Source organism: Salvelinus alpinus, chromosome 5 (genome assembly GCF_045679555.1).
Source record: "Salvelinus alpinus chromosome 5, SLU_Salpinus.1, whole genome shotgun sequence".
NCBI classification, from domain to species: Eukaryota; Metazoa; Chordata; class Actinopteri; order Salmoniformes; family Salmonidae; genus Salvelinus; species Salvelinus alpinus.
Window position 1 is genome coordinate 71,244,131 of NC_092090.1, and position 22,313 is coordinate 71,266,443.

Below are 22,313 nucleotides of genomic sequence, written 5' to 3' on the forward strand. Positions count from 1 at the left end.
GCACCTTCAACCTACAGAAGGCCCTGTCTGCCTCTGCCGACCACTGCAAACGCACCGGCCCCCCCTTCAGGAGTGAGGTAATAGGGGCTGCTACCTGACCAAAACCCCGGATAAACCTCCGGTAGTAATTGGCAAACCCTAAGAACCGCTGCACCTCTTTTACCGTGGTCGGAGTCGGCCAATTACGCACGGCTTTTACGCGGTCACCCCCTATATCCACCCCCGAGCTGGAAATGCGGTAACCCAGGAAGGAAACGGCTTGTTTAGAAAACTCACATTTCTCCGCCTTCACGTACAAGTCATGCTCCAGCAGTCGCCCAAGAACCTTGCGCACCAGAGACACATGCGCGGCGCGTGTAGCAGAGTAGATCAAAATATCGTCAATATACACCACCACACCCTGTCCGTGCAGGTCTCTGAGAATCTCGTCAACAAAGGATTGAAAGACAGCTGGAGCATTCTTTAACCCGTACGGCATGACGAGGTACTCATAATGGCCCGATGTAGTACTAAACGCGGTTTTCCACTCATCTCCCTCCCGAATACGCACCAGATTATACGCGCTCCTGAGATCCAGTTTCGTGAAGAACCGTGCTCCGTGGAATGATTCCATCGCCGTAGCGATGAGAGGTAGTGGGTAACTAAAACCCACCGTGATGGAATTGAGACCTCGATAATCAATACACGGACGCAACCCACCATCCTTTTTCTTCACAAAAAAGAAACTCGAAGAGACGGGTGACATGGAGGGCCGAATGAATCCTTGTCCCAGAGCTTCCGTGACATATGTCTCCATAGCCAACGTCTCCTCCTGGGACAAAGGATACACATGACTCCTGGGAAGTGCAGCGTTTACCTGGAGGTTTATCACGCAATCCCCCTGTCGATGGGGAGGTAATTGGGTCGCCTTCTTTTTACTGAAGGCGATAGCCAAATCGGCATACTCAGCGGGAATGCGCACGGTGGAAACCTGGTCTGGACTCTCCACCGTTGTCGCACCGATGGAAACTCCTACACACCTGCCTGAACACTCATCAGACCACCCCTGTAGAGCTCCCTGTTTCCACGAAATAGTCGGATTGTGAATAGCCAGCCAAGGAATTCCCAGCACTACCGGAAACGCAGGTGAATCGATAAGAAACAGACTAATCCGTTCCTTATGATTCCCCTGCGTAATCATCTCCAAAGGAATTGTGGACTCCCTGACCAGGCCTGACCCTAACGGTCGACTATCTAAAGAATGTACAGAAAAAGGGGGGTCAACCTTAACTAACGGAATCCTCAACCTCTGAGCGAGTCCGCGATCTATAAAATTTCCAGCTGCGCCTGAATCGACTAGCGCCTTATGCTGGAGAGAGGGAAAAAATTTAAGGAAGCATATTAACAAAAACATGTGACCAACAGGAAGCTCTGGGAGAGTGTGGTGCTGACTCACCTGAGGTGACCGAGGAGTGTTCTGCCTGCCCTCTCTATTCCCAGATGACCTCCTCCAGCACCGACCGGAAGTGTGCCCTCTTCGGCCACAACTGGTACAGGAGGAGCCTCCTCCGATCTCCCTAGATGCTGCCCCTCCTAGCTCCATCGGGATGGGAGCAGGAGGGTCAGGAGATGGAACGAACAGGACCCTTTCAGAACGTCCGCGAGCAGCTAGCAGATGGTCTAACCGGATAGACATGTCTATTAGTTCATCCAAACTTAGCGAAGTGTCCCGACAAGCCAGCTCTCTGCGGACGTCCTCTCTCAGGCTACACCTGTAATGGTCTATCAGGGCCCTGTCGTTCCATCCTGCTCCAGCAGCCAAGGTCCGGAAATCCAGCGCGAAGTCCTGCGCGCTCCTCGTCCCCTGTCGTAGATGGAACAGTCTCTCACCCGCCGCTCGGCCATCTGGAGGGTGATCAAACACGGCCCGAAAACGGCGGGTGAACTCCGGGTAGTGGCTCCTCGCTGAGTCGGCCCCGTTCCAAACTGCATTGGCCCACTCTAGGGCTCTACCCGTCAGGCAGGAGACGAGGACACTCACGCTCTCCTCATCCGAGGGAGCCGGTCGAACGGTGGCCAGGTACAGGTCTAATTGTAGCAGGAATCCCTGGCACCCCGCCGCCGCTCCATCGTACTGGCTAGGAGGCGTAATACGCAACGCGCTGGTACCGGGTCCCGCTGGAGGAGATGGTAATGGTGCTGGAGGGAGGGTAGGTGGGCTTGTAGTGTTTGTAGGGAGACCACTCCTCTCCCAACGATCCATCCTCTCCATCATAAGATCCATTGCTGATCCAATACGATGAAGGATGGACGTGTGATGAAGGACTCTCTCCTCCATCGTGGGGAGAGGGGTGGTCGCTGCTCCTGCTGGCTCCATTCGTGGTGCGGGCTTCTGTTACGCTCGATGAGGATAAAGGTAAGGAGTCAGGCGCAGAGAGCAAAGGTAACGGGAAAAAACCACTTTTAATGTCCACCCAGAAATACAACAGGTAATGTCAAAAAAAACATTGGCGTACAACTCCAACCTGAATAAAGTCCAAAACTGGAAACATAAATTCAGTCTGTGGTAAATCCCAATGAAAAATAGCAACCTCAACATACAAACAGAGAAACAAGCCCGCACAAACATAAACGGGCTAAACGAACTTAAATAACCCCACCCTAACAACCAAACACTAAACAGGTGAAATCAATTAGACAAAAACAAACGAAAAGGAAAAAAGGATCGGTGGCAGCTAGTAGACCGGCGACGACGACCGCCGAGCGCCACTCGAACAGGAAGGAAGGCCACCTTCGGTAATACTCGTTACAATTCCAGACATTTATTCCTAGTAAAAATTCCCTGTCTTAGGTCCGTTAGGATCACCACTTTATTTTAATAATGTGAAATGTCAGAATAATAGTAGAGAATTATTTATTTCAGCTTTTATTTATTTCATCACATTCTCAGTGGGTCAGAAGTTTACATGCACTCAATTAGTATTTGGTAGCATTGCCTTTAAATTGTTTAACTTGGGTCAAATGTTTTGGGTAGCCTTCCACAAGCTTCCAAATTTTCAATGGGATTTATGTCAGGGCTTTGTGATGGCCACTCCAATACCTTGACTTTGTTGTCCTTAATCTATTTTGCCACAACTTTGGAAGTATGCTTGGGGTCATTGTCCGTTTGGAAGACCCATTTGCGACCAAGCTTTAACTTCCTGACTGATGTCTTGTGGATATATTGAAGCAACATCTCATAATTTTCCTGCCTCATGATGCCATCTATTTTGTGAAGTGCACCAGTCCCTCCTGCAGCAAAGCACCCCCAAAACATGATGCTGCCACCCCCGTGCTTCACAGTTGGGATGGTGTTCTTCGGCTTGCAAGCCTCCCCATTTTTCCTCCAAACATAATAATGGTCATTATGGCCAAACAGTTCTATTTTTGTTTCATCAGACCAGAGGATAATTCTCCAAAAAGTACGATCTTTGTCCCCATGTGCAGTTGCAAACCGTAGTCTGGATTTTTTTATGGCGCTTTTGGAGCAGTGGCTTCTTCCTTGCTGAGAAGCCTTTCAGGTTATGTCGATATCGGACTTGTTTTACTGTGGATATACACTGCTCAAAAAAATAAAGGGAACACTAAAATAACACATCCTAGATCTGAATGAATGAAATATTCTTATTAAATACTTTTTTCTTTACATAGTTGAATGTGCTGACAACAAAATCACACAAAAATGATCAATGTAAATCAAATTTATCAACCCATGGAGGTCTGGATTTGGAGTCACACTCAAAATTAAAGTGGAAAACCACACTACAGGCTGATCCAACTTTGATGTAATGTCCTTAAAACAAGTCAAAATGAGGCTCGGTAGTGTGTGTGGCCTCCACGTGCCTGTATGACCTCCCTACAACGCCTGGGCATGCTCCTGATGAGGTGGCGGATGGTCTCCTGAGGGATCTCCTCCCAGACCTGGACCAAAGCATCCGCCAACTCCTGGACAGTCTGTGGTGCAACGTGGCGTTGGTGGATGGAGCGAGACATGATGTCCCAGATGTGCTCAATTGGATTCAGGTCTGGGGAACGGGCGGTCTATAGCATCAATGCCTTCCTCTTGCAGGAACTGCTGACACACTCCAGCCACATGAGGTCTAGCATTGTCTTGCATTAGGAGGAACCCAGGGCCAACCGCACCAGCATATGGTCTCACAAGTGGTCTGAGGATCTCATCTCGGTACATCGAGCACATGGAGGGCTGTGCGGCCCCCCGAAGAAATGCCACCCCACACCATGACTGACCCACCGCCAAACCGGTCATGCTGGAGGATGTTGTAGGCAGCAGAACGTTCTCCACGGCGTCTCCAGACTCTGTCACGTCTGTCACATGTGCTCAGTGTGAACCTGCTTTCATCTGTGAAGAGCACAGGGCGCCAGTGGCGAATTTGCCAATCTTGGTGTCCTCTGGCAAATGCCAAACGTCCTGCACGGTGTTGGGCTGTAAGCACAACCCCCACCTGTGGACGTCGGGCCCTTATACCACCCTCATGGAGTCTGTTTCTGACCGTTTGAGCAGACGCATGCACATTTGTGGCCTGCTGGAGGTCATTTTGCAGGGCTCTGGCAGTGCTCCTCCTGCTCCTCCTTGCACAAAGGCGGAGGTAGCGGTCCTGCTGCTGGGTTGTTGCCTTCCTACGGCCTCCTCCACGTCTCCTGATGTACTGGCCTGTCTCCTGGTAGCGCCTCCATGCTCTGGACACTACGCTGACAGACACAGCAAACCTTCTTGCCACAGCTCGCATTGATGTGCCATCCTGGATGAGCTGCACTACCTGAGCCACTTGTGTGGTTTGTAGACTCCGTCTCATGCTACCACTAGAGTGAAAGCACCGCCAGCATTCAAAAGTGACCAAAACATCAGCCAGGAAGCATAGGAACTGAGAAGTGGTCTGTGGTCACCACCTGCAGAACCACTTCTTTATTGGGGGTGTCTTGCTAATTGCCTATAATTTCCACCTGTTGTCTATTCCATTTGCACAAAAGCATATGACATTTATTGTCAATCAGTGTTGCTTCCTAAGTGGACAGTTTGATTTCACAGAAGTGTGATTGACTTGGAGTTACATTGTGTTGTTTAAGTGTTCCCTTTATTTTTTTGAGCAGTGTAGATACTTTTGTACCTGTTTCCTCCAGCATCTTCACAAGGTCCTTTGCTGTTGTTCTGGGATTGATTTGCACTTTTCGCACCAAAGTACGTTCATCTCTAGGAGACAGAACACGTCTCCTTCCTGAGCGGTCCCATGGTGTTTATACTTGCGTACTATTGTTTGTACAGATGAATGTGGTACCTTCAGGCGTTTGGAAATTGCTCCCAAGGATGAACCAGACTTGTGGAGGTCTACAAATCTTTTTTCTGAGGTCTTGGCTGATTTCTTTTGATTTTACCATGATGTCAAGCAAAGAGGCACTGAGTTTGAAGGTAGGCCTTGAAATACATCCACAGGTACACCTCCAATTGACTCAAATTATGTCAATTGGCTTTAGAAGCTTCTGATAGGCTATGTCATCATTTTCTGGAATTTTCCAAGCTGTTTAAAGGCACAGTCAACTTAGTGTATGTTAAATTCTGACCCACTCGAATTGTGATACAGTGAAATAATCTGTAAATATTTGTTGGAAAAATTACTTGTGTCATGCACAAAGTAGATGTCCTAACCGACTTGCCAAAACTATAGTTTGTTAACAAGAAATTTGTGATGAGTTTTAATGACTCCAACCTAAGTGTATGTAAACTTCCGACTTCAACTGTATATGTATCTTATCCAGAGCGACTTACAGTAGTGAGTCTTTTTTCTTACTGGTCCCCCATGGGAATTGAACCCACAACCCTTGTGTTGCAAGCGCCATCCTCTATCAACTGAGCCATATAGGACCCATGTAAGCGATATTTCATCTCCAATGTTTATTGAATAAATAAATGCATTTGCACAATGAGCACTTGTTGTATCTCAAATACATCATTACAGTTGTTGGTTAGATAGCAAGAACATGTTTTGCCATATTAGCAATGACATGAAATCAGTCAAAACACCTCAAAACAAGACATGGTATCAAGAACAAGATGAAATGAGCCACTTACGATTCCCCACATGACAGTTTCTTGTCATTCTTGCTAGCAATCTGGCCATCCAGACACACAACAACACTGGAACCGCGCACACCGTTTTTGTGACGATATCAGCTAACCCATCTATAGACAATGAAAATAGCAGAGGTGAGATGGGATCACCTTGCCTGCTACTTCTGGTTATTCTGAACGGAGCAGAGCAGGTATTGCCTGTTATTACTATGGCTGAGGGATTGGCATATAGTATTTTAATCATGTGTTAAGGTGGGCCTTCGCGCTTCAGCAAACAAAGGAACAGGGGTGCTCAACAACAATGACAAAAATCATGAATGGCTTACTAAGAAAAACTTGGCTTGATTATTTTGGTCTCTGTGTCTCTGGATTCCCAGACACCCAAATATCACTTATGTATATTTTGACATGGCTTATTGATTAACGAGACACAATATCTATCTTATTATGTTATGCTATAATTTACCATTTACCTTGATTTCTTTTTTTCTTTTCTTTTTACATTGTTGTGTCTCAATTGGCTACTAGGCTATAAATAGAAGCTATGTGCAATGGTCAGGTCACTCTGAGGAAGACGTCAGCTTGACGTCAAGACACCTGTTTGCATCCTGTACAATTGATTTCTTATTGCTCAATATAATCCATCTCTGTCTATTTTTGTTGAGTGCTCCAACTTCTTTTTACCTCAAATTAGTCGTTTTGGAAGTTTTTCTTGGTAAGCCATTTTCAGTATTTTAGTCATATTAATGAAATTGGTGCCAAGTCCCATATGTTCCAAACCGACCAACGATATGACCATTTTAGTCTATCAAAAGTTTTTTTGTGTCGAGAGAGTGAGAGAACTGCACAAGCAGCTTTGGTTTCTGATGAAGCATGTAAGACGGGGATCATCAACTAGATTCAGCATCGGGACAATTTTCTTAAGTGGATGGTCAGGGGGCTGAAACATAATTACAAATTGCAATTGACTGCAAGAAGCAGAATTTCAACCCTTGTTTACATTTGCAGGTTTTTTTCTGGATCAAAATAGGGCTTCGGTGGTGGGCGTGGTGGTGGTGTGGCCATCGGCATGGCCAATGGTGCTGTCGCCAACTGAAAATTTAAAAATCCCTTGTGTTGGCCGCAGTGACAACATTTTGCTGTTTTAAAGCTAATTTCTTGCAATTCTGCACATTTTGCCAGGTGGCATAGATAAAATGTTGCAATTTTAAAGCTAATTTCCTGCAATTCTACACATTCTGCTATGAGGCTGAGAGAGAAATTAGCAGTTATAAAGCACATTTTCTGCAATTCTACACATTTATGCTATATAAGTGACATTATAGCAAAATCAATGGGGGGCCCATGCCATGGCACAAATACTCCTGAATGCATCAATATATATTTTTTTAGATTCTCTCTTGACTATCTAGCTTTTATTTTGTTGATTGTTAGTTCTCAAACACGATCTTATTAAAAAATATATAGGTCCCTTTTCTACATACTTTATATCTGGTTTTAGTCGTTTACACCGAAAATGTTTTTCCAACCTGAAAATGATTTCCAACAAATCATTTTTGGGGACATAGACATCTCGAAAAAACAATCAGGCGGCCCACCCAATACTTTTCTATGCAGAAAACAGCGATCACGTACACTGAGTATACAAAACATTAAGAACATCTTCCTAATATTGAGTTACACCCCCCGCCCCTTCTTCCCTTTTGCCCTCAGAACAGCCTCAATTGGTCGGGTCATGGACTCTACAAGGTGTCAAGTGTTCCACAGGGATGCTGGCCCATGTGGACTCCAATGCTTCCCACAGTTGTCAAGTTGGCTGAATGTCCTTTGGGTGGTGGACCATTCTCGATACACACGGGAAACTTTTGAATGTGAAAAAACAGCATTGTTGCAGTTCTTGACACAAACTACTATACCGTGTTCAGAGGCACTTAAATATTTTGTCTTTCCCATTCACCCTCTGAATGGCACACATACACAATCCATGTCTCAATTGTCTCAAGGTTTAAAAATCCTTCTTTAACCTGTCTCAACCCCTTCATCTACACTGATTTGAAGTGGATTTAACAAGTGACATCAACAAGGGATCATAGCTTTCACCTGGTCAGTCTATATCATGGAAGGAGCAGATGTGTGTAACGTTTTGTATACACAGTGTATATCTCTCTATTATATGTGGAAATACTTTGGAACAGATTTCCAAAATTAATATCAGTTGGCGCTGATTTTCAGTTTTTTTTTTTTGTCTTTTATGTCCAACAATAAAATTATAAAAACTAAAAAAGAGTTCCTGATGTAAGATATGTAATAGACGACAAAGGTTATCTGAGGATAATAATTTAACAAACTCGCTTTGGTCTGGATGTACCATTTTGGTTAAGTAAGTTTTGAGATGGAATGACAGAATGTTTGAAAATAGCTGTATATCTGTGTTTTATCAAAGATGGTGAGAGCACTGTGTGGCATCTTTACCTTTTATTGAATAAAACCAAAATTAGTGCCTTATTTCAAATCAAATTTTACATGCGCCGAATACAACAGGTGTAGACCTTACAGACCTTACTTATAAGCCCTTAACCAACAATGCAGTTAAGAAAATACATTTTTTTTTAAAGTAAGAGATAAGAAAAACAAATACTTAAGGAGCAGCAGTAAATAACAATAGCGGGGCTATATACAGGGTGTACCGGTACAGAGTCAATGTGTCAATGTGCAGGGGCACCGGTGTCGAGGTAATTGAGGTAATTATGTACATGCAGATAGGCTTATAAAAGTGGTAATAACAGAGTAGCAGCAGCATAATGGGGGGTTGCAAATAGTCTGGGTAGTCATTAGCTGTTCGGGAGTCTTATGGCTTGGGGGTAGAAGCTGTTTGGAAACCTCTTGGACCTAGACATGGCGCTCCGGTACTGCTTGCCGTGCGGTAGCAGAGAGAACAGTCTATGACTAGGGTGGCAGGAGTCTTTGACAATTTTTAGGGCCTTCCTCTGACTCCGCCTGGTATAGAGGTCCTGGATGGCAGGAAGCTTGGCCCCGGTGATGTACTGGGCCGTACGCACTACCCTCTGTAGTGCCTTGCGGTCGGAGGCTGAGCAGTTGCCATACCAGGCAGTGATGCAACCAGTCAGGATGCTCTCGTTGGGGAGCTGTAAAACCTTTTGAGGATCTAAGGACCCATCAATCAATCAAACAAATATTTTTAAAGAGCCCTTCTTACATCAGCCAATGTCACAAAGTGCTGTACAGAAACCCAGCCTAAAACCCCAAACAGCAAGCAATGCAAGTGTAGAAGCACGGTGGCTAGGAAAAACTCCCTAGAAAGGCCAGAACCTAGGAAGAAACCTAGAGAGGAACCAGGCTATGAGGGGTGGCCAGTCCTCTTCTGGCTGTGCCGGGTGGAGATTATAACAGAACATGGCCAAGATGTTCAAATGTTCATAGATGACCAGCAGGGTCAAATAATAATAATCACAGTAGTTGTCAAGGGTGCGACAGGTCCGCTCCTTAGGAGTAAATGTCAGTTGGCTTTTCATAGCCGATCATTCAGAGTATCTCTACCGCTCCTGCTGTCTCTAGAGAGTTGAAAACAGCAGGTCTGGGACAGGTAGCACATCCGGTGAACAGGTCAGGGTTCCATAGCCGCAGGCAGAACAGTTGAAACTGGAGCAGCAGCACGGCCAGGTGGACTGGGGACAGCAAGGAGTCATCAGGCCAGGTAGTCCTGAGGCATGGTCCTAGGGCTCAGGTCCTCCGAGAAGGAGAGAAGAGAGAGAGAGAATTAGAGGGAGCATACTTAAATTCACACAGGACACCGGATAAGACAGGAGAAATACTCCAGATATAACAGACTGACACTAGCCCCCTGACACACAAACTACTGCAGCATAAATACTGGAGGCTGAGACAGGAGGGGTCGGGAGACACTGTGGCCCCATCCGACGATACCCCCGGACAGGGCCAAACAGGCAGGATTTAACCCCACCCACTTTGCCAAAGCACAGCCCCCACACCACTAGAGAGATATCTCCAACCACCAACTGACCATCCCGAGACAAGGCAGAGTATAGCCCACAAAGATCTCCGCCACGGCACAACCCAAGGGGGGCGCCAACCCATGCCAAATCTTTTATTTACGTCCCTTCCAAATGACCCTTTGTGATTGGCTGTGTTAGTCATTTCGAGTAATAGTTGACTTAATTGGTTCCAAAATATTAAATAGACCTCAGAAGGAATGCTGTCCCAACCAGGTCATTTGTCTTTATTCATGTTATCCAATGTACTTTTTAAGTTCATGGAGAGAGATTTGGTCTCCCATCAAGCTGGCTTCCTCAGTTGAGAGAAGAAGAGTTCTTACATCTTTAAAAAGGACTCCGTCTGGCTTGGAGTGGATTTACAATCAGAGGGGTACAATTCTTTATAGAAACGGGGGAATCTTTATGTCATGTGTGCTCCCTCCGGCCTCTAGGTCACCAGGCTGCTCGTTATGGTGCACACCTGTTACCATCGTTACGCGCACCTGCGCATCTTCAGATTCACCTGGAGTCCATCACTTCCCTGATTTACCTTCCCTATATATGTCACTCCCTTTGGTTCCTTCCCCAGGCATTATAGTTTCTGTTCCTGTGTCATGTCTATGCGTTGTTCGTGTTTCTAATTTTGTATTATGTCGTGTTTATTTATTAAAACACTCACTCCCTGAACTTGCTTCCCGACTCTCAGCGCACATCGTTACACTTTAGTTGATATAATTTGGGTTCTGATAGTAATTCACCTGATTCAGTTTCAATGGTTACAATATCCGCTAATTACTGCGAAGCTTGTTAGCCAGAAGACAACTGTGTCGATTACCATGAAACTAATGCTTAAGTTTATCTCGAGGGATGGAATATTCTGCTCTCTCTCTTATCAATAGATTTAGTTCTGTCTTGACGTTGGAGAGAGTAGTTGCACTGAAAAAAGTATTTGTTGAGAACGCTCTAACTTTGTTAACAACTTTTCCAATTCTGATATCTTTTTTAAAATGTGATTTATTCAGCCCAGATGCAAATGTAGTTGCATTGTTTTTAATAAAACCTTTGTCCCATAAAATCAGAGAATCATCAACTGAATTTTTGTTAATAATTATGAATTTGTTCAATTCAATTTCATGTGTGTTCCTCGGAGCATTGCTCTATCAATGTGGTTTTAGACTATCAAGATAGTTGGACTGTTTGATAGAACTATTAAGGCCTTTCAAATTCCACAAGAGAATAGCTAGTGTTGTCATTGTTTTACTAAAATGTAATTGTTATCCCACCCATTGGTCCGCTCCCACTTAGAAGACCCTCTCTATAAACCATTGACACTACTTTATGGTAAATAATGCAAGCTACTTCAATGACAAATTTCTTTGAACAGGGGAAAAGAAACATGACCATATTCACAGGGAATACATTACATGGTATGGAGAAGCAAGCCACAGCTTCATACTACTTGTCAAAAATAGAGAACTGATACTGTATACTGGTTGTTGGGGTGGGATTGGCATGGAGTGTGAGGCTTCCGTGGGTGGCTTTAAAAATATATATATATATACTGTATATATATATATATATATACAATTCCTCATGTCTTACTAATTGGTAGGAAGACGTTTGGTCCGAATCGGATGTTGGGTACTATATTAATTGAATATTATCAGAATCCTATACATTAAAATGGCCAATTTGGGTGCAATCAGTTAGCTTAATTTCTCATGGATTAAATGATATTTCAACAAAATAATGTTTCAGAAAATGCTAATCGTATCGGTTGCGAAGAACAATCTAAGATGGTGGGTGTCAACCCTCTTTCTGGTGCTTTTTGAGGTGGAACAACCCATACCTGTTCTGTCCTCCTTGCAGTGATCAGTGCTATTATAACCTCTGTATTTCTGTATATCACTATGTATATCACTATGTCTGCAGTGATCAATGCCGTGTCTCGGCGTTATTTCCTCCATGCCAACGATGCTGCTGACCTGAAAGACTGGGTCCTCGCTCTGAACAAAGCTACCAAGATCACTGTGAGTACCCCAACTCCTGTAGCTAACGTTACCATTAACATATGGTAACATTAACATAACATATGATTCATCTAATCATTACACGTATAACCAGGTGTGTAACTTGCGGTCATGACCCCCCGCCCCCCACCCCATATGAGAGACAGGTAAATTTGCCCTTATAAAAATTAATTAACAGCCTTGGTTTCTCAAATAACTGCCTCGCCTGGTTCACCAACTACTTCTCAGATATTCGGTGTGTCAAATCGGAGGGACTGTTGTCCGGACCTCTGGCAGTCTCTATGGGGATGCCACAGGGTTCAATTCTCGGGCCGACTCTTTTCTCTGTATATATCAATGATGTCGCTCTTGCTGCTGGTGATTCTCTGATCCACCTCTACGCAGATGACACCATTCTGTATACTTCTGGCCCTTTGAGCACTGTGTTAACTTACCTCCAGACGAGCTTCAATGCCATACAACACTCCTTCCGTGGCCTCCAACTGCTCTTAAATGCTAGTAAAATCAAATGCATGCTCTTCAACCGATCGCTGCCCGCACCCACCCGCCCGACTCGCATCACTACTCTGGACGGTTCTGACTTAGAATATGTGGACAACTACAAATACCTAGGGGTCTGGTTAGACTGTAAACTCTCCTTCCAGACTCACATTAAGCATCTGCAATCCAAATTACATCTAGAATCGGTGTCCTATTTCGCAAACAAAGCCTCCTTCACTCATGCTGCTAAAAATACCATCGTAAAACTGACTATCCTACCGATCCTTGACTTTGGCGATGTCATTTACAAAATAGCCTCCAACACTACTCAGCAAATTGGATGCAGTCTATCACAGTGCCATCCGTTTTGTCACAAAAGCCCCATATACTACCCACCACTGCGACCTGTATGCCAGGCCCTCGCTTCATATTCGTCGCCAAACCCACTGGCTCCAGGTCATCTATAAGTCTTTGCTAGGTAAAGCCCCACCTTATCTCAGATCACTAGTCACCATAGCAACACTCACCCATTGCACATGCTCCAGCAGGTATATTTCACTGGTCATCCCCAAAGCCAACTCCTTCTTTGGCCGCTTTTCCTTCCAGTTCTCTGCTGCCAATGACTGGAACGAATTGCAAAAATCACTGAAGCTGGAGACTTATATCTCCCTCTCTATCTTCAAGCATCAGCTGTCAGAGCAGCTTACCGATCACTGCACCTGTACACAGCCCATCTGTAAATAGCCCACCCAACTACCTCCCCATATTGTTATTTATTTTTGCTCTTTTGCACCCCAGTATCTCTACTTGCACATCATCATCTGCACATCTATCACTCCAATGTTTTATTATTTCGCCACTATGGCCTATTTATTGCCTTACCTCCCTAATCTTACTACATTTGCACACACTGTATATAGATTTTTCTATTGTGTTATTGACTGTACATTTGTTTATCCCATGTGTAACTCTGTGTTGTTTTTGTCGCACTGCTTTGCATTATCTTGGCCAGGTCGCAGTTGTAAATGAGAACTTGTTCTCAACTGAGGTGAATTACAAAATGTACAAATTTGATTGATAGGGGAAATAAATTCCCACCATAAAACGCCAGGCAGCTACTTGGTTTCTGTGTCTTGACACAACACAGTGCTACTCCTTTCCTCATTTTACGATTGGACCCCCCCACCCCCACCCCACACACACACCGCTAATTATGCTTTTGGTTGGGCACGCGCACATACTCTCACAATCTCTCATCTAGAATATGAGGAAATGGTGAAACAGAACAGCATGATTTGTGTTTTGAGGTTTCACAGAGCACATTCCAGCACAGTGTGTGTTGAATCCTATATTCAGCCTGTGGGGGGGGCTTTCCACACATACACTGTTTATAATATAATACTGTATATACCATTTAGCAGATGCTTTTATCCAAAGTGACTTACATTCATGTGTGCATACATTTTATGTACATGTGGTCCTGGGAATCAAACCCTATCTTGGCGTTGCAAGTAGAGGTCTTCACGGAGCCACTTGTACCTGAATACCCGAGACCCGATCCGGGACGTGAGCAAGTCCGGATCCAGAATTCTAAATAATGTCACGTGTCTGGGCCGGATCTGATTTGATTTTCACGGGTCTCAGGTATGTGTAGTTTCAACTGACTTGTCCAGAAGGACCCATACAGATCAGAACGCGACTGCTGCAGTAGAGCGAGAGAGAAATCGTATAATTTATGCTGCTGCTCTTTACTTTTCACAAGAGTGGCGCGTGAAGCTTGTTGTTGGCCAATCATAAGTCATCAAAGCGGCAATAGGCAACAGTCAGAGCCTCCGTGTGTGGCAAAAGTTAGGACATATCTAATCAATGGAAGATGGAATTAAAATGAAGGAAAGTTAAAGGAGAAGGATGAGCTACAACAACCAAGAGCCAACAGGTAGGCTGCTACTTTATATTCTGAATGGAGTTGTTGTTTGTAACTGTAAGATGAGAAAGCGCATGCAGCTTCAATTAGCCTAGATGGTTAGTTAACCAGGTTCTCCTGGTTTGATGCAGTCAAGACTGGTACTACGTGATCATATTGGATGATAAATAACCTAGCTACAGTATGGCAGCTATTAGTCTACTATAGTGCGAGTCGGCTTGTTTGGTTGCGGTCTCTCCCTCCCTGTTCCCGTGTCACACACTCACACACACAGCACGGCCCCTGCTAGAGCGTCACCTCCCCCTCACGCTTTATCAGCTCCGGTTAATAAATTACCTTAAAAATATACTTTTCTGCTGCTTCCCTCACTCGGATCAGACCGGGTCTGGATCTGACCAGGTCTATACGGAACTGGTCTAGTTGTCCTTGTGTCCATTTGGAACGGGTCTCTATATTAAAAAAGTGAATTCATACATATCTGTTCCGGATGGGAATGCCTCAGGTCCATTTCGGAACGGGTCCAACTTTTTGGACCCGTGAAGGCCTCTGGTTGCAAGTGCCATGCTCTACCAGGACCACACACATCTGCTGTTTGTGCTGTGGAGCTGCAGTAAAGATCTGAAACACACACACACTTCTTGACCAGAGAGTTTAATGCTGAAGGCCTGTAACTCCTCCCTCCACACTTCTACAGAAGGCTGAGAGCAGCAGTTAGTGGTTATGTCCCAATAATCTTTATTTTATCTGTCTTTTTTCTCCTGAAGTGTGCACTCGTTCACCACTCCACATAAATTTGAAAACATTGGATTGGTGTAGGCCTAGAGGGAGTTTCCATATACAGTGCCTTGAGAAAGTATTCATACCCCTTGACTTATTCCACATTTTGCTGTGTTACAGCCTGAATTTAGTTTTTTTTCTCACGTATCTACACACAATACCCCATAATGACAAAGTGAAAACATGTTTTTAGAAATGTTTGCAAATGTATTGAAAATTAAATTCGGAAATATCTCATTTACTTAAATATTCACACCCCTGAGTCAATACATGTTAGAATCTTCAAGCTCTGTCAAGTTGGTTGTTTATCATTGCTAGACAGCCATTTTCAAATCCTGCCATAGATTTTCGAGCTGATTTTAATTAAAAACTATAACTAGGCCACTCAGGAACATTCATGTCGTCTTGGTAAGCTACTCCGGTGTATATCACATACACGTGATTAGCAGATGTTATTGCAGGGGTATTGAAATGCTTGTGCTTCTAGCTCCGACAGTGCAGTAATATCTAACAAGTAATATCTAACAAATGACACAACATATACCCAGTTCCCAACAAATCTAAGTAGAAATTAATTAAGACTCTATACATATGGACAAGCGACGTCAGCGGAACGGACTAAGATACAGTAGAATAGTATAGAAACAACAGTATATACAGTGGGGAGAAGAAGTATTTGATACACTGCCGATTTTGCAGGTTTTCCTACTTACAAAGCACGTAGAGGTCTGTAATTTTTATCATAGGTATACTTCAACTGTGAGAGATGGTATCTAAAACAAAAATCCAGAAAATCACATTGTATGATTTTTAAGTAATTCATTTGCATTTTATTGCATGACATAAGTATTTGATACATCAGAAAAGCAGAACTTAATATTTGGTACAGAAACCTTTGTTTGCAATTACAGAGATCATACGTTTCCTGTAGTTCTTGACCAGGTTTGCATACACTGCAGCGGGGATTTTGGCTCACTCCTCCATACAGACCTTCTCCAGATCCTTCAGGTTTCGGGGCTGTCGCTGGGCAATACGGACTTTCAGCTCCCTCCAAAGATTTTCTATTGGGTTCAGGTCTGGAGACTGGCTAGGCCACTCCAGGACCTTGAGATGCTTCTTACGGAGCCACTCCTTAGTTGCCCTGGATGTGTGTTTTGGGTCGTTGTCATGCTGGAAGACCCAGCCACGACCCATCTTCAATGCTCTTACTGAGGGAAGATCTCGCGATACATGGCCCCATCCATCCTCCCCTCAATACGGTGCAGTCGTCCTGTCCCCTTTGCAGAAAAGCATCCCCAAAGATTGATGTTTCCACCTCCATGCTTCACAGTTGGGATGGTGTTCTTGGGGTTGTACTCATCCTTCTTCTTCCTCCAAACACGGCGAGTGGAGTTTAGACCAAAAAGCTCTATTTTTGTCTCATCAGACCACATGACCTTCTCCCATTCCTCCTCTGGATCATCCAGATGGTCATTGGCAAACTTCAGACGGGCCTGGACATGCGCTGGCTTGAGCAGGGGGACCTTGCGTGCGCTGCAGGATTTTAATCCATGACGGCGTAGTGTGTTACTAATGGTTTTCTTTGAGACTGTGGTCCCAGCTCTCTTCAGGTCATTGACCAGGTCCTGCCGTGTAGATCTGGGCTGATCCCTCACCTTCCTCATGATCATTGATGCCCCACGAGGTGAGATCTTGCATGGAGCCCCAGACCGAGGGTGATTGACCGTCATCTTGAACTTCTTCCATTTTCTAATAATTGTGCCAACAGTTGTTGCCTTCTCACCAAGCTGCTTGCCTATTGTCCTGTAGCCCATCCCAGCCTTGTGCAGGTCTACAATTCTATCCCTGATGTCCTTACACAGCTCTCTGGTCTTGGCCATTGTGGAGAGGTTGGAGTCTGTTTGATTGAATGTGTGGACAGGTGTCTTTTATACAGGTAACGAGTTCAAACAGGTGCAGGTAATACAGGTAATGAGTGGAGAACAGGAGGGCTTCTTAAAGAAAAACTAACAGGTCTGTGAGAGCCGGAATTCTTACTGGTTGGTAGGTGATCAAATACTTATGTCATGCAATAAAATGCAAATTAATTACTTAAAAATCATACAATGTGATTTTCTGGATTTTAGATTCCATCCCTCACAGTTGAAGTATACCTATGATAAAAATTACAGACCTCTACGTGCTTTGTAAGTAGGAAAACCTGCAAAATCGGCAGTGTATCAAATTCTTGTTCTCCCCACTGTACATATGAGATGAGTAATGCAAGATACAGTATGTAAGCATTATTAAGTCAACGAGATACTGTAGAATAGTATAGAAAACAGTATATACACATGAGATGAGCAATGCCAGATATGTAAACAGTATATTTGGCCTTGTTTTAGGTTATTGTGCTGCTGACAGGTGAATTTGTCTCCCGGTGTTTTTTGGAAAGCAGACTGAACACCAGGTTTTCCTCTCGGATTTTGCCTGTGCTTAGCTCTATTCCGTTTCTTTTTATCCCAAAAAACTCCAGAGTCCTTGCTGATGACAAGCATACTCATAACATGATGTAGCCACCACCATGCTTTTAAATCTATAGTGTGGTACTCAGTGATGTGTTGTGTTGAATTTTCCTCAATCGTAACGTTTTGTATTCAGGACATAAAGTCAATGTATTTTCTTTTTTACTTTAGTGCATTATTGCAAACAGAATGCATGTTTTAGAATATTTTTGTTCTGTACAGGCTTGCTTTTTTTCACTCTGTCATTTAGATTAGTATTGTGGAGTAACTACACTGTTGTTGATCCATCCTCAGTTTTCTTCTATCACAGCCATTTTACTATGTGAAATCACCGTTGGCCTCATGGTGAAATCCCTGAGCGGCTTCTTTCTTCTCCGGCAACTGAGTTAGGAAGGACTCCTGCATCTTTGTAGTGACTGGGTATATTGATACACCATCCAAAGTCGAATTAATAACTTAACCATGATCAAAGGGATATTCAATGCCTGCTTTTTTTAATCCACCTACAAATAGGTGCCCTTCTTTGTGAGGCATTGGAAAACCTACCTGGTCTTTGTGGTTGAATCTGTGTTTGAAATTCACTGCTCGACTGAGGGACCTTACAGATGATAATTGTATGTGGTGGGTGAGGTAGTCATTAAAAAATAATGTTAAACATTATTATTTCACACAGTGAGGCCATGCAACTTCTTATGTGACTTGTTAAGCAAATTTTTACTCCTGATCTTATTTAGGCTTGCCATAACAAAGGGTTTGAATATTTATTGACTCAATTTTTTAAAACGAATTTGTAAAAATGTCTGAAAACATCATTCCACTTTGACATTATGGGATATTATGTGTAGGCCAGTGACACAAAATTTCAATTTAATCAAATTTATATTCAGGCTGTAACACAACAAAATGTGGAAAAAGTCAATGGGTGCGAATACTTTCGTAAGGTACTGTAGCAGTCATTTTCTTTCCAATCCATGAAGGGAAGTGTCACACTTCGGGAGGAAGGAGAGATTATTGGAACCTGTGTCAGAAAGGTCACCACTGTCTGTGGCTCTGTGAGGTTGAAGTGTGGTGCTGTTCTGTTTCTTCTCTATTGTCACCTGCCCTCACACAACTCTCGCTCTTCCACTTCCTCTTTAACTGCCCTGTATTCCCGTTGAAGAAACCCTGTATGCCTTATGGGCCTTGTTTATCTCACATTTCCTGTTTATCACTCCATAAATATGTTATAATGCATTTATAGTTTCATAGGATATCAATAAGTAAACCTGAATGGTAATGTGTTGTTGGCTAAATGCCAACTGCTAGCTGTATGTTTGACTTATTGCTCAAACTGTTGTTTTCTGTAGGTCCCTAAAGCAGGGCCTCTCCAGCACAGATCAGAGGTTTCTACAGTAACCGGTGAGGCAGGGGGTAAGAGGCTGGCCTACAAGACTGAGATCATCGGGGGAGTGGTGGTGCACACACCCATCTACCAGGTACTATGGTCTAGACCAAATACACTATTGCCATGATGACAATGAAGATGGCGGTAATGATGACGTGATGATGATGATTGTGTGTGTGTTGCAGAATGAGGGGGAGGAAATGGAGGTAGGGGACAGGAGGGTCTCCTCTGTAGGCAGTAGACCAGGTGTACTGAGGTGTGGCTATTGTGTCAAACAGGGTAACGTGGTGAGTACACACACACACACACACAAGCTCGTACACACACACACACTTTTGAACTAATCTGTTGTGTGTTTCAGAGGAAAAGCTGGAAGAGACGTTTCTTCACACTGGACCACAACGCTGTCAGTTACTACAAGTGTGAAATGGTGAGGTCATATCCTGTCCCTCTTCTCTCCTCTGTGTGTGGCTCTGGGTAGTAACGCTGTTGCTGTTTAGACCTCAGTGGGGTGTAATTACAGATGTCCTCAAATGGATTTGGGATAGGAAATACAAACCAAGCCAATACATTGTAGGAAAAAACATGTGTCCTCCACGTTTAAGTCTTTGGTTCTGCTTTTGTGTGTTTAGTTTTCTGTGTGACAGATATGTCAGTGGAATAGAGTAAAGTGGTGTTTTTCTGATGCACGTGTGCGCGTGCGTGTAACCTGCATTTGATATGTATTTCAGGATAAGGAGCCTCTGAGAGCTGTTCCTCTGAGAGACATTCAGAAGGTCCATGAGTGTCTGGTGAAATCTGGGTGAGAGTCACACACCTCTCTTTCTCTCGACACCAGACCCAAACAAACACAGAAGCTCAATGTCTTACCCACTCCTCTCTGTCAGGGACCTGCTGATGAGAGATAACCTGTTTGAGATCATCACCAGCTCCAGGGTCTTCTACGTCCAGGTAGGGGGGGGGGGGGGGTTGTCAGTTGGGCTTCCATCTGTGTTGACTCCTCTCTGGCTTGATGCTCTGTTGCTCATGTGTGGCCTTACTTCTGTTTTTGGAGAAATGGACAGGATGTTTTTTGTGAATTGGAGGAGAACTTTCCCAACACTTAACCGTAAGAACAATAACATCCCTTGTCCCCCCATGGGAGAACAGCTGACTAGGGGCAGGGGCCTCAGATCACAGAGAGGTGTGTGTGTGCTTACTGAGTTGTTTAAGCGTGATGTGTAAGCATGTGCTGGTTTTGTTGCAGACAGACACTCCAGAGGACATGCAGGGCTGGATCAGAGACATTGAGTTGAAGATACAGGACTTCAGAGGCTCTGCCAAGGTAAAGGTAGATTTAGATACATACGAAAGCCTCATATCACAACTCCTCAGAATTTGCCCCACATGACCCGACGAACCGACTAGCAATTCAGACCAGTACTATTAGTGGTCCTTATGGCATGCCCAAATGCAAGCGTGATTCAGTGGGGGAATTGGAAAAATGGAATCTCTCTCTCTCTCAGGGTTCTGCATTTACGTTTGCCTCCTCTCTGTATCGCCATGGTAACACCTCCCACCGTGGTCGCCAGGGAGATGACAGGAGACCCCCACTAGTGAAGTCGTGTTCCGTGGCCCCGGGGTGGCAGCCCTGGACCCCTGTACCCCAAAGAGAGGCTCCCGCTCTGGGCACACTGGACAAGGACAGTCCCTTTAGCAATCTGCCCTCCAGTCTTTCCTCTCGCTCCACCTCTTCCTCCACCTCCTCATCTTCATCATCCCCCTCCACACCCACTCTCATCCCACAGGGGGTCCCAGCTCCAGCCCTAGCCAGTGGTGTGGGGGTCCCAGCCTGCCCTGGCCCCATAGCTCCAGACCCCTCCAGCAGCCGGAGGAGACACCGCTCTCAGCCTCAGCCCCCCAAAGACCGCAGCTTCCCTTTCAGCCTGGACGATGATGGCATCCGCACCACCGACGTCTAGAACCAACCACGTCTAAAATCAACCACTTCTAGAATCAACAAAACTCTGCATCCAACAATATATAGAACCACCATCTAGAACCAATGTGTAGACAAACAATGACACTTGTTTGAGTGCTTTCTACCGTTGAAAGACTGAACCTCCCTCCCCCACCCCCTTCTCCTCTGCTCTAAGAGTTTCACAGGCCTGCTGCTGAAGCTACGTCTGCTGTGGGTCTGTTTGCTGAAGTAGCCCTGGTGGGGGAGGGTAGTGATGTAAACTGTGGTTCCTTGATGCGTTCTCTCACTGAGGGGTGTGTCAGTAGTGGCTGTGGGCTTTTTGTATAGAGGGTGACTCAGAGAGAGCAGTGTTGGGCAGACTGGGAGGGGTTATCAGTATTAGAGTGTCTGGTGGAATGTGAAGGATATGTTATATTTTATTGTACGATTTCCTCTTTAAACTTGAATGTAGTCCACCCAGGTACTGAGATGAAGGAAGGTGGATGCTGTGGTGGAGCCTGGTCTGTCTACCGAACACCCTCCACTAGTATAAGTCAGCTGGTCTTTTGCTTGTATTAACCAAGGTTATGTCCCAATTGGCACCCACTATGGGTCCTGGTCAAAAGTAGTACACTATATAATGAATATGGTGCCACTGCCAATTGGGACCGAACCCAAGGGTCCCATTCAATCAATAACCTGGTCATGGAACATGTTAGTGTCCGTGGCTCTGCCTGTCGGTAGACAGTCCTGTTCCCTTGTTAGACTGCATCCAATTGCGTCAAATCGCTACATCAGCAGCACATTTTGTATATATGCTTTTAGCGTATTTCTGCATGTTCTTCCACAAACGGGATTCTCTTGCTCAAATGCAAATTATCTACTATGGTAATGTGTCACGTCACATGTTGTGTTTTGCCTGCCTGCACCTCACCGACCCAGGTCCAGGTGTGCTTTTCCCTTCTCTTTAAACTTAACCTGTCATGTTTCTGATTCTTTATACATAGACTCCTGTTGTAAATCACAAACATCAATATCTGCTTTGTGTGTGTGTGTGTGTGTGTGTGTGTGTGTGTGTGTGTGTGTGTGTGTGTGTGTGTGTGTGTGTGTGTGTGTGTGTGTGTGTGTGTGTGTGTGTGTGTGTGTGTGTGTGTGTGTG

General features: G+C 44.6%; 1 protein-coding gene across 1 annotated transcript in view; it reads left to right on the top strand.

Annotated features, from left to right (window-relative positions):
- Positions 1 to 22,313, top strand: part of LOC139576681 (pleckstrin homology domain-containing family A member 2-like) — a 31,114-nt gene extending 8,801 nt beyond the window's left edge. Inside the window, exons 5-12 of the mRNA XM_071403014.1 lie at positions 12,049 to 12,146; positions 19,178 to 19,306; positions 19,401 to 19,502; positions 19,577 to 19,645; positions 19,947 to 20,017; positions 20,103 to 20,166; positions 20,462 to 20,539; positions 20,721 to 22,313. Coding sequence (XP_071259115.1) covers positions 12,049 to 12,146; positions 19,178 to 19,306; positions 19,401 to 19,502; positions 19,577 to 19,645; positions 19,947 to 20,017; positions 20,103 to 20,166; positions 20,462 to 20,539; positions 20,721 to 21,176 — 1,067 coding nt within the window. The 3' untranslated portion in view covers positions 21,177 to 22,313. The remainder of the gene's footprint in view (positions 1 to 12,048; positions 12,147 to 19,177; positions 19,307 to 19,400; positions 19,503 to 19,576; positions 19,646 to 19,946; positions 20,018 to 20,102; positions 20,167 to 20,461; positions 20,540 to 20,720) is intronic.